We start from the raw sequence: 14,744 nt of genomic DNA, 5'->3' as shown, positions 1-14,744 counted from the left end.
ATGACCAATAGTGTAACGTTTCATATGCTGGTACGGTTTGTATGTAAGTTGCAAATGAGCATAATGTTCTTAAAATATCGATTACCCAAAACAGAGAAAATTTAGTTTTAATGACCTTTTCAACGGCCAGGTTGTAATAACTCATACAGAGTATTTTTCAGTTGTGTTAAACTTACAGTGCTTAGTACTTTTTAACTTATGAAAGAATAGATTTTAGTGAATTTGTGTCAGATCCTTCAAGCAGTCTCTCCAGCACACATGACAAGAGCAGGCACTCGGATGTACAATGCGCCTCATGAGAACATTCCAGTTTGGTAAAGTCAGTTTGGAATTTGAATAGCACAGAAGAACCGCCTCTTTGTGATTGGACGAGATCAAAACCTCTGGGTGGAATTTGCTTGTCACTCAACGGTATTCTCGGCTTCTGATTGGCCGGAGGCGAAGTGGGCGGAAAGTTCTTCGCCATATATATACTATGGCAGCAAGCGCAGGCTAATGATTGCCTACGCTCACACGCTCAGGCAGAAACAACCACGTTCAATGTTTCTCCACAGAGCTGACTTAAGCCTTCGTCCCCGCACGAAATATCGTGATTCTGACTAAAAGAAAGTTTGTCCTTCGTCGGAGAGGTGGGAGAACATCACGACCCCCGACCATGATCAACACCATGGAGTGTTCAGTGGATGCACAAAGTCTCATTTCGATATCTTTAAGGAAAATCCACAACTCTCGTACGCAGAGAGGAGGAATCAAGCTGCACAAAAACCTGCTGGTCTCCTATGTACTGAGGAACGCCAGGCAAGTGTACATGAACGAGAAGTACGCCGAAATCTACAGAATGCAGCAGTACGAGGAGGTGATGACCGTCTGCAACGAGATCCAGGAGCTGAACCCTCTCGATCTGGTGGAGGACTGCGAGGAGCAGACGGGGGACTGCTGCGGCAGCGCGACCGAGTCGGCGAGCCTCTGCGGTGCGCTCCTGCCCGTCAGTCACCAGGCTCCTTCGGCGCAGCACATCCAGCCCAGCAGCGCCTGCTCGGTGCCCCTAGCTCTCCAAAGCGAGGAGGTCTGCAAAGCGCCGGACCCCTCGTTCTACCACAGCTGCTGCGCGGAGGTCTACCCCGTGTCCAACTGTGACTTTTCGCCGGTAAACAGTATGCACTGCAACAAAACTACAGTGCTCGATTTGGACACGCATGTCGTTACCACAGTAGAGAACGGGTATTTGCATCAGGACTGCTGCGCTTCGCTCCAACAGTGCTGCCAGGGCGCGCAGAGCCCGGCCAAGAAACGTAAGCTTGACTTTGAGTACTACGTGTCCGAGATCGAGGAGGTACCGGATTTTACGCCGTGCAAAAGAGCGAAATTTGAGGACTCTTCATACGCGAGCACGGAGCCCTTGGACACGTCGAACATTTCCAACCTCATCTCGATCTTCGGCTCGGGGTTTACGGGACTGGTGAGCAGACAGGCGGAATTGGAGCAAGCCTTAAACGGACAGTTCTGTAGCAAACAAGCCCTGGCGAGTTTAGGGGCTTGGACGAGAGCTATTGTAGCCTTTTGACTCTGTGGTAAATGCGAATACAGATACTTTATGAAAAAATTGTACAAAGTCTAAGACAAATTGACTTTTATTTTTGCAGCAAAGTTATTTAAGCCTTTTTATTTGGGTTTGTTTTTCGTTTCGTTTCAGTGGAGGAGGCGGACAGTGGTTGTAGCCTACCACTTGTGATGTATCCTTTAAAACAAATGTCGATAGTACAACAAGCGTTTTAAAACCGGAGCCTGCCTCTGAATACAGCTGAACAGAAACGGGGGAGGCGGATGGGTGTTGGGGGTAAATTCGCCATGCGTTCATGTCAATTACTCAGCAAGCTGTGCGGAGTTTCAGTGGGCTACAGTGACTGGGCAGATGCTGAATTTGGCAACCACTGAAAATGACTCGACTGAAACTATAGAATGTGAATTGGCCTGGCCTGCATGTAGGTTTTGTTAAGACAAAAATAATTTAATAATTAAATAAAAACTAAAACACAATCATCATCATCATAATAATAATAAAAACCTATAGAACCAAATGTGCGTCAGGAATGTCGTTTCTTTATATAACAAAACTTAAAATCACCTTATGGAAAGCTTTTTTAGCATCACGATTTCAGATTTAAATGTACATATATAGACAAACATAAAAAAAAAGAATAATAAAAATATTTGCCATTTGTCCTTCATATCTTCCCCTTTGTGACTGGGCAGATGCTGAATTTGGCAACCACTGAAAATGACTCGACTGAAACTATAGAATGTGAATTGGCCTGGTCTGCATGTAGGTTTTGTTAAGACAAAAATAATTTAATAATTAAATAAAAACTAAAACACAATCATCATCATCATCATAATAAAAACCTATAGAACCAAATGTGCGTCAGGAATGTCGTTTCTTTATATAAAAAAACTTAAAATCACCTTATGGAAAGCTTTTTTAGCGTCACGATTTCAGATTTAAATGTACATATATAGACATAAACATAAAAAAAGAATAATAAAAATATTTGCCATTTGTCCTTCATATCTTCCCCTTTGAGGTAACGAAACCTTTTATTTGAATTATATACAGCTTTAGATGAATTATAGCATGTCACATAACAGGACACTGCTGAAATACTTGAAATTTGAAAATGCTTGGAAAAATATTTGAAATTTGTGTGTATTGTGATGAGGAAAAGAAACCACAAATTGTTCAACCTTGTAGGCCTCTGTACAAGTATAAGAGTCACAGTGTTAGTGATTAATTAACTTGAAACTTAGTTGTGTTGGTTGGGAAGCAGATGGTTCCATTCAATCTCAAAAATGATTTTTATTAAATACTCTCCATGGACACTCAGAAAGCCAACTGTAAAACACTAATGATTTTGATGATGGTTCTTCTTTTGAAACTGAGACTACTATGGATCTGGTCGCAACAAATGGTTTAAGCAAATCCTTAGAATAATCCATGTAATTTTAACTTCTATATCTTAATTTAAAGCGTTGTTTGCAGCTGGCTGCTGGCATCAAGCTATAGCAGTGATCCTCAAATCTGGCTTGCGAGATCCACTCTCCTGCCGAGTTTAGCTCCAAACCTATAATCAAACAAACCTACCTGTGATTTTCTTATGATCCTGAAGACATTGATTAGCAAACTCAGGTGTGTTTGATTAGGGTTAGAGCTAAACTCTGCAGGAAAGTGGATCTCGCGAGTCAGATTTGAGGATCACTGAGCTATAGGAATGATTTTGTAACATTTAACACCCAGCGCTGCGATTCCCAAAAGCATTGTAATCCTAAGTAGATCATAGAGATCATTGGTGCCAATTGTTTCAACAATCTACTTAGGCCTGCAAAGCATTTAGGAAAAGCCGCTCAGGTCTGTTAGTTCCATATTTACCCATGTAAAACAAAAAGGCTGGATTCTTGAAAATACGGTTCATCAATCTAATGTGCTTAATAAATATTAATATAAATATTTCCGCTGGCGTAAAAATGTTCACAGATGAATTGCCCGGTTCTAATGGTAAAAAGAGTTACTGTATTTGAGTAACAAAAGCTTTGCACCAATATTTCAGTACTTTTAACATGCAGACTGTTTTTTATAATGTGCCCGCCGCTTGTGTTGGTTCTGAAGCAAACCAAAATCATTTATTTATACAGAACGAAGTTTAGAAATTAAATATACTTTACTAATGTTGCATCATACTAAACTGCTGGCACCAAATTCATTGCTTTAAATTAGCAAACAGAAGACTAATTTATTAGCTACATGTGGCGGTTTAGAAACTAAAAGGGTATTTTTTTGGCATTTTACTCATCTCATTTTCAGTTAAGTGAATATGAAAGAAACAAGCACAGCCAAAAATGTACAACTAAAGTGGTTGACAACTTATTAATGTCTTACATAGGTAAAAATGACACTTATCAAAACCATTCACAACACCACATGCCTCAGCAATCTTTGATAAATGAACAGCAAGAAGTTCACTATAAGTGACTTTTGAGACACCAATGCTCCATGAACTCACAAACTCCCACAACCCACACACACACACACATTGTTCATTGGCTTCAGATCTTTGCACACAGGAAATAGAATCCATTAAACCAAAACCAAGCCTTCAACCGTTCATCATGACAAGCTCTTTCTTTATATACACAAATAAATATAAATGCCAATCCAGATGAAAATGTATGTGCATAACTGCGTTGAGAGTGCTCACTGCAGGTGTCTAAGTAGCAGTTCAACTTCCTGCTTGCAGGGAATGGATAAATAAAACCATACAGACAAATTGCGTCACTTAAAGTGGAATATCAGAGGTGGGATTTCATATGTAGAACTAGTAGATTGTGAAGAGCAGGGCTGCTTAGATCTACCGTTCTGCAGAGTTTAGTTCAACTCTACTCAAATACTCCTGAACCTGATAATCTAGGTCTTCAGATTCACTGAAACCTTTTAGGGTTGAATGTATAAGAGCAGGTTTGGGACTAAACTCTCCAGGAAAGTAGATCTTCAGGAGTAAGACCAAGCACCTCTGGTGATGAGAATGCATATTTAGGTTTGTTAACTGGGACTGAAGCGGTTTCATCCGAAGTTGAAGTTTGGTTGTGCTCTCTGATGAGGTGCAAATTCTTTTTCTTGTCTCTCATGGTTTGACTGGCTGGATGGAGAGCAGGCTGCCAAACTTGAAATGCTGGATGACGGGGAATTTTTCTAGACACTGTGAGAGGATGACAGAGAAAGACTTTGCTAGTATCAGTCAACTTTACAGCAAGAAAATGTCTGATGCTATGGTCTCCAAATAGAATATGACTACATACAGAGGATATACTATATCCACATATACTACTGTTCAAAAGTTTGGGGTCAGAATGATTATTTTTTAATGTTTTTGAAAGAAATCTCTTATACTCAGCAAAACTGCAATTATTTGATCAAAAATAGTATTATTGTGAAATATTATTACAATTTAAAACAACTCTTTTATTTTAAATTATTATTAAATGTAATTTATTCCTGTAATGGCAAAGCTGATTTTTTTTTAGCAGCCATTACTTTAGTCTTCAGTGTCACATCGTTCAGAAATTATTCTAATACTGTGTCCTAACTACAATCGACACGACAAGATTCCAGCGACAAACAATTTGAGTGTTTGTCACAGCCAATCAAAAGCGTGTGTGGGCGGGCTTTCTCTGGAAGCGTACTGCACTCGCAACGAAATTTACGAAGTTTACAATCTAAACGAAGATTGTACAAAGTTTACAATTTAATTCATAAATATTGAACCTTTTTAACATTATTAAAAGTACATGCTGACTGACTGATACCATCTTTGTTATGAAATATGCTTGTTAGTTCGCATCGATTTCACAGTTTAACGTAACCTACATCTTTGCTTTAATTTATTTTCAAGATCTGAGGTAAACTATCTATTGTTGCTTTCAGTATGGCTTTAAATGTCATGCAGATTGATATTCAAACTCACATTAGACACTTTCAACACTGAATAAAGAACAGAATGAGTACCTGAGATTATCAATGTCATAGTTTGTATGTTGTTGCTCCAGCTGCGACATTGCAGAAATAGAAACCGTTTCTAAAATAGAAATTGCACGTGTCGCCATCACGGCTGATTGGGAAAAAAAACTCGGATTAACTTGGAAAAGATACCTTTTATCGCGTGTAGTTAGGACACAGTGTAATACACTGATCTGGTGTTTAAGAAAGATTTCTTATTATTATCAATCTTGAAAACTAGAGATGCACCGACTCCAATTTTCTTGGCCGATTCTGATTTTCTTTCTAAGACCTATAATTGACAGCATATAAAAACAAAAATCTATGCAAATGTCAATGCAAAAAGTATTTACATAATAAAAGAAATTCTTAAACATTACAATTCCCCCAATCTGGACTAAGTTACAGATTTTCTCTCACTTAAACAACTCTCAAAATAAAGTGCTCTGTGACTGGAAAGAGGAAGAAATAGTTAACTTAAAATGTGTTGCTGTATGTAACAATACAGATGTCATTTCCCACTATGCTTATAAATGGTCATTTTTTTCCCCCTAACCTTATTAAACGTGTCATCTTTCACATCAAATTCTTACTTTGTTTCAATTAATTCAGTTAGAATAATAAGAAACTCTAGAGTTATTACAGAATCAGAATGAGCTTTATTGCCAGGTATGTTTACACATACGAGGAATTTGTTTAAGTGACAGAAGCTCCACAGTGCAACAGAAAGGCAGTGACGAGACTAGGATGCAGATAACCATTCAAATTAAATTAGCATTAACAAACTCTATCTTTCCACTGCTGATGAGTGTCGTGTTGATATTGATATTCGGGTAAACATCATGGCCGTATAATGATCTAAATCATATTTTGTAAATATCTTCTTTTTTTTCTACCGCAGTATGCATCTATACATTTCTGGGAGTTACTTTGTGTGTGCGGTCTCTCTCACACACTCACTCAGGCTGTGCAAGCCTCATCTGGCACGACATAAATACATTATCAGTCGCCGTTTACACTGAATGCAATTAAAATTAGAATCATTCTCACGCGAAAGGACATGTTTTCACGCGACTGTGAGTGTGCACGTGGCTGTGCAATAAAAGGATCGGCTCGGAATCGGCAATACGTGAGACTGACGGGCCGGTCACTGATCCGGGCCGGTCATGCGAAAAATCGGCCGATCACTGGCCGGTCAATCAGTGCATCTCTATTGAAAACAGTTGTGCTGCTTAGTATTTTAATGGAAAGCTTTTCAGGATTTTTTTAATAAACAGAACATTCAAAAGAACAGCATTTATTTGAAATAGAAAACTTTTGTAATGCTTTAAATGTCTCGACTGTCGCTTCTGATCAATTTAATGCATCCATGCTGAATAACAGTCTGTGGAAAGCTCTTGAAGTGTATAGGATCCTCAAACTACACAAGGCCAATGAAGACGAGAAGCAAGGGGCTCGCAGTATGTATTTCACTGCTAAAAAGTAAAATTGAGACAAAAGCACATTGAAATGTTGCTCGCTTTCGGAATAGAATGTTTATTAGTATATTTCTTGTTAGTTGTGATAAAACAAGGTTTAGTGTACTAACTACTGATGTACCATTTACACACTCTATATAAGGAGTCACTGCCACACACCAAGTTTACTCCTGACATTTAAAAGTGTTTAAAATACCATGATACTTACTTCCGCTTTATACATTCGTATGAGACCTTGATTGACTTTGGACCAAGAAGGAACAGCGCTGATGTTCCAAAGCTGATTCGAGTGTTCGGCAAAAGGGCCTGTTTTCATCTAAAAGAGGAAAAATACGTAGTGATTAAGAAGATGATAGTAAACTTAAGATATACTGTGCAATCAGTATGGATTTAATGGAGCAATTTGAAACCTAACAATTCTACTTTGAATAAGATATTTCACTTTTAATTGTGGTGGAAAGTTGCTAAGAAAAAATTTGATTTTATTCAGAGAAAATAATAAATTCTTATGTTTGTGCTGACCACAGATTAGATCTGTCAAATACCAATACAACAATCGTTATGAAAGTGGTTCTTCAAATTAGTTGTAGAAACGTAAAGGTTACTAGAAAACAAATAAACAAACAAACGAACAGAATTTAGCACTACTATTAGCAAAATAGTATAAACACTACTAAACTAAAACAAACATAAAGTTACTGAAAATCAAAGTTTGTAGAGTTTATACAATAAATAATGTTTCTGACTGCAGAGGAAATCAAAATGCACTGCTGTTCAAAAGTTTACGGTGGATACGATTGTTTTCATATTTTTGAAAAATCTATGTTCACCAAAGCTGCATTTATTTGATCAAAAATACAGTAACATTTTTGTGAAATATTATTACAATCTTAAAAAGCCATTTTCAATTTTTTATATATTTTAAAATAAAATTTAGTCCTGTGATTGCAAGGCTGAATTGTCGGTAGTCATTACTCTAGTGTTTAGTGTCACATGACCCTTCAGAAATCATTTTAGCATGCTGAAACCGTGATACATGTTTTTGTTTTCAGGATTCTTTGATGAATAGTAATTTCAAAAGAACAGAATTTATTTAAAATAACTAACATTATAAATGTCTTAACTGACAGTTATGCATCTATTGCATCCCTGCTAAATAAAAGTATTCACTCTTTTTAAAAAAATATTACTGACCCCAAACTTTTGATTGGTAGTGTGTGTGTGAAGTAAATAAACATAATAAAATAATAACATTATCAAAAGATTATTAACTCTTCTGTAGTATTTGTAATTTGACAGTCATTATCAATTCACTGTACTATGAAGTCTATTCATGAGAGTTTATGAGAGAGAGGGGCTTGTGGGCTGCCCTTGGGAAAGAGCACTTTATGAATGGCAGTGCTGTGTAGCTTTACTCTATACACACACACACACACACGCACTGCTCTCGTCAAGCCAGACTTTCCAGAGACCTTCTAGCCCCACAAAGAGGAATGGAGAGAAGGAAAGGGAGGAGAGAAAGAGAAAGAGACAGAGGAAAGAGAAAGAGAAAGGAGGGGGTGGGCCCTAGGGGCCTTAGGAGTGATTCACAACAACGTGCAGCGAAGGAAGGAAATGACTCATGTGAGTGGAGTCCAAACACAACTTCCCTGAGAGAAAGAGAGTTTTAAACTATATATTGTAAGTATTTACATGAATGGAACTTCTGAGTTTTTGTTTGTGTGTGATCTAAATTTCATCCTCCCAACAAAATAAAAATGAAAGGAAAAATGGTCTTTCCACGAGCAGACGCCATGAGATGACACGCACCTCATTAATGAATTTAATGCACTCCAGAAACATGTAGTCTTGGTGGTACTCGTTTACAACCTTCTCCTCCACAAAGTGTCTGGGCTCCAGGGTTGGGTGGTCTACACACAACACATGAACAAACATACTTCAGTTACACAGTGTGACCACTAGGTGTCTCTATGTTAGTCACTGCAAACAACAATGAACCTGAATTTAGCCGTTAAATTTTAAGGTATACTAAAACTTTTAAAACCTGTAATAAAACTGAAATTAAATGTAAAAATTAGATAGAAACTTACATGAAATTGGACATTTACAGAAACTGAAGTCTATGTAATAAAATTACTAAAATTGACAAATATTAAAGCTAAATAGAAATACAAACAAAAATCATAAAAACAACAAAAGCACATAGAATTACTAAAACGTAAACTAAATATTATAATAGTATCTAAATAATATGAAAATAACACTGTCTAGATCTAACAAAAAGTTGAGCTTGCTGTTGTTAAAGACTAAAAAAGGAGGCATATCCAGGCCAGGACACATTATCAATAAAATGGGCAACAAAGAAGGAGTCGTTACCTATAAGCTGTGAGCTCCCCCATATGAAAGGAAGGAATTGAAAGTCGTCAAGACCCCACACACCCTGACTCCCTGCCGGCTCCATCCTATACGTCTTCTGCAGTTTGTGCATCACTCGCAGATACCTACGCCAATAAGATCATAATGCTTAATGCAAATGAGTTCTTCACAGTTTTAGACCATCAACGACCATGCATTAGTGTGCAGTAAAGTGCAGACTTGCTGGAAGTTACAGATTTAAAGTATTCAAAATAAGAAGTCAAGCAATAAGATACACTAACTTGTCAAAAACTTTAAATATGATGGCCAGCTGGTCCTCCATGCGCAGAGCTCCCACCTTACAAAGACAGCAGAGGAACACAGCAAATGCCGCCTCATGACCTGCACACAGAAACATGTTATTTCTTATGCTAAATAATGCAACCAGCGGTTCCTTACATGGCTGAAGTGGTTCTACAGCACCACAGCATTTTACCTGATTGGTGAGCTTATAGTCTGAATTGGATGTGATGAGATAAAATGGCACTGTACCACAAAATAATGGCAAGGCAATTCTATTTGCATCTTCATTGCTGGCTACACTCAAAAAATATATATACAGCATGAGCGGTGTAATTTAATTAATCTCTCACGAACGCTTTCAGTGTTATCAGTGTGAATCATGTCAGACTTTATATGAAACAAGAACTGTTTAGTAATTGTATTTTTTAATTAGTAATTTGTAATCCTAAATCTGTATCTGAATCGTGTTAAGATCTCAAAAGCGTCCAAATGGTTTGTGTTTCAACAGCACCCTCTAGTGATTATCTAGAAGAACAACATTAAATACATTGATATTTGTATATAATGGACCCTTTTCACATTTCCAGAGTTCTCTGAATGTCATAGTTTGGTAAACTTCTACAGTGGTAAACAGAAACTACAGCTAATATAATTTAGTGCCTCTATGACTTTACAAAAGAGGAAAAAAATATTGAGAGATCGATTACATTGGTCAGAAGAGAGATGTCAAATTTGCCATCACTCCCTCAGCCGCTGTATTAGAAACACTCATGCAACTGTGTTAAATAGTACAGTTAAAAGTATAGTGTTATAAATACAACATTTTTTAAAAATTAAAATACAAAAAACTTAACTGTGAAAATGCACCATCACAGTCTGTAAAAGGAGTCCATATAGCTGATGTTTTGAAAGTAAAAATCTAAAAGACTAGTTCATGTTATGTCTTTATTATTCTCTCTGATGTGACAGTTGAATTTATTAATGAGTGATAGATAAAAGTGTGAAAAGTTATCATTTCTCTTCAAAGACAACTATGGAAAAACACACATGCACAAACATATAAGAAATACAATGAACACTTATATTTGTCTTTCCCCACACAGACCTGTGCCATAGTCAATCCTGGTGGAGTTGCCCACAGCCTCTTTCAGGTAGACCGCTATCTCTGGAGCAGCATCATGACGCTCTGATGGCAGAATGGCTGTGACCAGAGCCTCTGCTTCCTGCACACACAAAACACTGTTACAGCATTTCACCTTATACGAACAGCACAGAAATGACACATTGCTATCAAAAAATATTCACCTTAACCAATTCTCTCAATCAAATACTGCACTAAAAAATTTTTTTTTTAATTTGAAGAAACACAACAGAAGAAGAAATAATCAAATGGATGGTGAATATTTTCTGAAGGCACTGTATGCTTAAAGTTAGTAGCAATACTTGGCCAAGAATTGATGCCAAAGCTAATTAAACCAGTATAAAGGTAAACAATGGTCATATACATATACAGGCACTCACCTGGTCTAGTTTAGCATACCATGTGCGGTAAGCTTTATTGCCGAAGCGAGAAGGCTGGTCGATTGGTGGCGTCTCATCGATCCAGCGATCTAATGTTGCCAACATAGCAAGCAACTTCTCCACTGTCTAATAGTAAAGAAAAGCATGCAAGCATATTATTATGAGCTGATCCATGAAAATGCATTATTGTGATCAAATCATATGTACCAACTGCTTCATCTGTTACATACAGACCAACATATAGCAGTACAGAGAAAAGCAGGACAGTGACCCACCTCAGACACCTGGTATTCACATGTAAGTTTCTTTCTCTTCACACCCTCATTCAGGGTCAGAATGAATCCCATGTAGTCTGCATATGCCTACTTACACAAAACAGAAACATGCTCAAATGCAAGCAAAATAAGGTTTAATGACTTTTAAGGGAGATGTTAGCAAGTAATATATATTTATTAAAAAAATACCAATAAAATTATTATTGTTGATTGAATTATTTAATTAATTATTATTATTATAATTATGCCTTTGCAAAAAAAAAAAAGTTGTGATTTGTTTTACTGAAATTTTGGGTTGTGTGATTTCAACAAGGCTGCCCTCAATCTAGAATAAAACAGCTCTTTAGGCCAGAAATTTTAATTTCTGTATTTACACATTTCTAATGAGGAAAATTTATTTTGCGACTAAACTTCTTATTTGGTTCGCACAAGCATATAATTTGGTCGGAAATTTTTTTTGCTACAACATGGGATTAATCAATGCATGCTAATGAACTTTTATCATAGTTATATGGTAATGAAAGTGTTCAACATTCAACCCCATTCTTTTTCATCAGTATTATTTCTGTGTTTGTGAACGGGAATTCCTCTTTTGCTGTGTTATAAGCTGGACTTTGGATGCTTTCACTTTCACATCACGAATTTGCGATCTTGGTGTCACGACTAAAACAAAAGATTGATTCATTGTTATTCTTAATTAAAAAGCACAACAACAACAAAAACAGTAGGCTATAACGACAAACTAGCTTACATAACGTTTATTAACAAAAACGAATAAGATGAGGCATGGCATACACCACATGCTATTTTATATACCGACTAATAAATTACAGAATGTTTAGCAAACACTGAGGAATCAAATAGCCTAAATAAAAAACAAAAAAAAATTTAAGAAACAGCAAAGATAACAAGCTTTTTAAAATCAAAAATAAAAGTACAACTAAACTGGCTGTCGGTACCAGGACTTGCATGTTTTTTTTCCCCCACAAGAATACCAACATGTTCACCTTCTCTGGTTTAAGAAGCGGTCTTTTACATCACTTTAGTGTGAAAAACTAATCCTCCGTCTGCCATCATTTCCTCACTTTTTGCGTCCTTTTTGCCGTGCGCTGCGCACACCTGAAGCGCTCGTACTGAAAAGCGCCTCTCTTCACGTGATCAGTGAAACTGATTCCTGCTACAATGTGCCGCAACTCTGCAGCACACTGTATGGAGCAGATATTTTGTTTGAAGCAGCGCAGACCATGCACTCGCACAAATGCGTCCACGTCAAATTTTAACTCGCACATTCTCAAATAATGGTCGCAGTCTAGAGCCCTTCTATCATTATCTATAAACTCCAGAGATACTGAGAAAAGAGACTGGTAATGAGCTATTTTTTTCATCTCTCAAAGTAGCAGATAAACTGCTCTTAAGTGGGTTTAACCACATACCTGTGATCTTTTCCATTTGCCCATATCAGGCACCATGCTGATCTCCTTCTTTGGCACCATGAAGCTGAAACTGACAGGATTGGGAGGCTTGTCATCCTCATGGGAGGAGCCTATGCAAAAGACAAAAAATATGATGGACAAATCCAATAAATCCATAATAATTGATCCAGACCACAAAAAATACCAATACCAATTATCATCAAAACATCAGGTTATAATAATACAAAAGGTTATAATTCCCAGCATTTATATGGTAATCTGACAGAAAGGATTGAAGAAGTAATAGCAGTCTCACACATCTCACCTAACGTATCTACTAATGTTAATTACACAGTGGCAGAATTTGTATTTCTTGTGGGTTGGTAAGAGCACTTCATGGCTTTGAGTGGCAATGAACACAACATTACAGTGTGTGTTTATTAAGAGCTGGGGTACAAATAAAGTTTTAAAAGTTATTAAAAATATCACAAAAATGTAACGATGTCTAAACACAACATTCTGTGGCTTGACTTTTTTTTTTGGCATACCAACAGACTTTAATTTTAATTTGTTTTAATACATATATTCCTACGAATAGTGGGAAGAATAAGGGGCCAGTTGCAACAAATCACCCTTATAATAATTCCCTTACACAAAGGCCAACGATAATATAAAAGGTAGTCTGAGGGTGTACCCAAACCTGAAAGACTTCATTTGGTTCTGATCAGGAAATATGAACCTACAACACTGTCCTAAAGACACAATTTTCCTACTTCTCTTAACAAAAACAACATCTCATTTATATGCAAAGGTAGTTTCCAGAATATACTGTCAATGGTAAATTATCTGAAAATCGTTCTTTTCTTTTTTTTTTTCAAAAACTTTCCAACATCTCATTATACATAAAAATGTCAGAATATATCAACATGCTACACTAGAACTGACAATTTCATTTGTTCAAGAGGCTTGCCCAACTAAGTTTAAAACTAAATGTGTTCAACCGCTATGTCCATCACTCTCACTAAAATATATTTTAAACAGCATTGTAAGTACATTAATATTGCAAATACATATTAATATTGGGTCATTTGTTCGCAGAGAAGGCGTTATAAGCTATATATTCGCCACGGCGCAGAGCTGTCAGACTCTCATCGATTCATTACGTTACATGAGGCGCGGTGGCTGAGCTCACAATTAAGCGTTTTTCCTGCACATATGCACATCCCTTTCACCCTTTCAGGTGTTGAACTACAGCATATATAATCTGCAGATATCACTGGCATCTTCGCTTTTGAATTATACGTGTATAAATGAAGGATTGATTGATGTGAGTTACCTATCGGCTGCTCAGACTCCGCCATGTTTGCTGTGTGAACATGAAAACACGACCCTTCAACTCTCTTCTTCTTCTTCTTCTTCTTTGGAATTGTTTGGCGTATTCCGCACCATAGGCACATACCGCCACCAACTGTTTCTAATCATACATGGATGATAGTCCCGCCTCCACTTCAACTCTCACCCGCAGTTTCGCGTAAAATGTAAAAAAAAACCTTGATCAGCGAATGTAACTTGACGTGAGAAAATGTAACTGTTTTATTAACAAGAACAAATTACATATATTTTCCAAATATTATATATAATATAAACAATAAACATTATACATTATATAAACAATTATACACTAGAGGGGCTGTATACAAATACACATTTATAGAAAAATATGAAAGCGTTCACACACTTTCACCGTTTTAATTGCTTTTTGTGTCATAGAAAATCGTACAGTATCAATATAATGCTTAATTTCCTTCCTAAAATAAAAAAGTTTAATTTATTTGGCAGGAGAACATACATTTGT

The 14,744-nt window shown here is 36.8% G+C and overlaps 2 protein-coding genes across 2 annotated transcripts; one reads left to right on the top strand and one right to left on the bottom strand.

Annotated features, from left to right (window-relative positions):
- The first annotated feature begins 441 nt into the window (after window positions 1-441).
- On the top strand, window positions 442-1,774 carry LOC107598287 (immediate early response gene 5-like protein). Its single transcript, XM_016289586.1, has one exon. It carries the CDS (start codon window positions 656-658, stop codon window positions 1,562-1,564), a length of 909 nt encoding a protein of 302 aa, XP_016145072.1. The 5' UTR covers window positions 442-655; the 3' UTR covers window positions 1,565-1,774.
- A 1,427-nt stretch (window positions 1,775-3,201) lies between these two features.
- On the bottom strand, window positions 3,202-14,360 carry LOC107597098 (serine/threonine-protein phosphatase 2A activator-like). Its single transcript, XM_016288010.1, has 10 exons — window positions 14,226-14,360; window positions 12,911-13,020; window positions 11,478-11,564; window positions 11,203-11,328; window positions 10,787-10,904; window positions 9,681-9,780; window positions 9,400-9,524; window positions 8,833-8,933; window positions 7,232-7,339; window positions 3,202-4,748 (listed from the first exon to the last, which is right to left on the bottom strand). The coding sequence occupies exons 1-10, from the start codon at window positions 14,344-14,346 to the stop codon at window positions 4,674-4,676; spliced, it is 1,071 nt and encodes a 356-aa protein (XP_016143496.1). The 5' UTR covers window positions 14,347-14,360; the 3' UTR covers window positions 3,202-4,673.
- Window positions 14,361-14,744: the final 384 nt, after the last annotated feature.

Source organism: Sinocyclocheilus grahami, unplaced genomic scaffold, assembly GCF_001515645.1.
Source record: "Sinocyclocheilus grahami isolate Dianchi unplaced genomic scaffold, SAMN03320097.WGS_v1.1 scaffold12.1, whole genome shotgun sequence".
In the NCBI taxonomy this organism is placed as follows: Eukaryota; Metazoa; Chordata; class Actinopteri; order Cypriniformes; family Cyprinidae; genus Sinocyclocheilus; species Sinocyclocheilus grahami.
The sequence above is the reverse complement of the archived record's forward strand: the minus strand, read 5'-3'. Positions and strand labels throughout refer to the sequence as shown.

Bases quoted from the DNA above. Each gene is read 5' to 3' on its own strand.
- LOC107598287 (XM_016289586.1), top strand. From the start codon at position 656: ATGATCAACACCATGGAGTGTTCAGTGGATGCACAAAGTCTCATTTCG.
- LOC107597098 (XM_016288010.1), bottom strand. From the start codon at position 14,346: ATGTGCCTATGGTGCGGAATACGCCAAACAATTCCAAAGAAGAAGAAG. The intron at 10,905-11,202 runs GTGAGTGCCTGT...TTGTGTGTGCAG, and splicing joins GGTATGCTAAACTAGACCAG to GAAGCAGAGGCTCTGGTCAC. The intron at 8,934-9,399 runs GTAACGACTCCT...TGTTGTGTGTAG, and splicing joins GGGGAGCTCACAGCTTATAG to ACCACCCAACCCTGGAGCCC.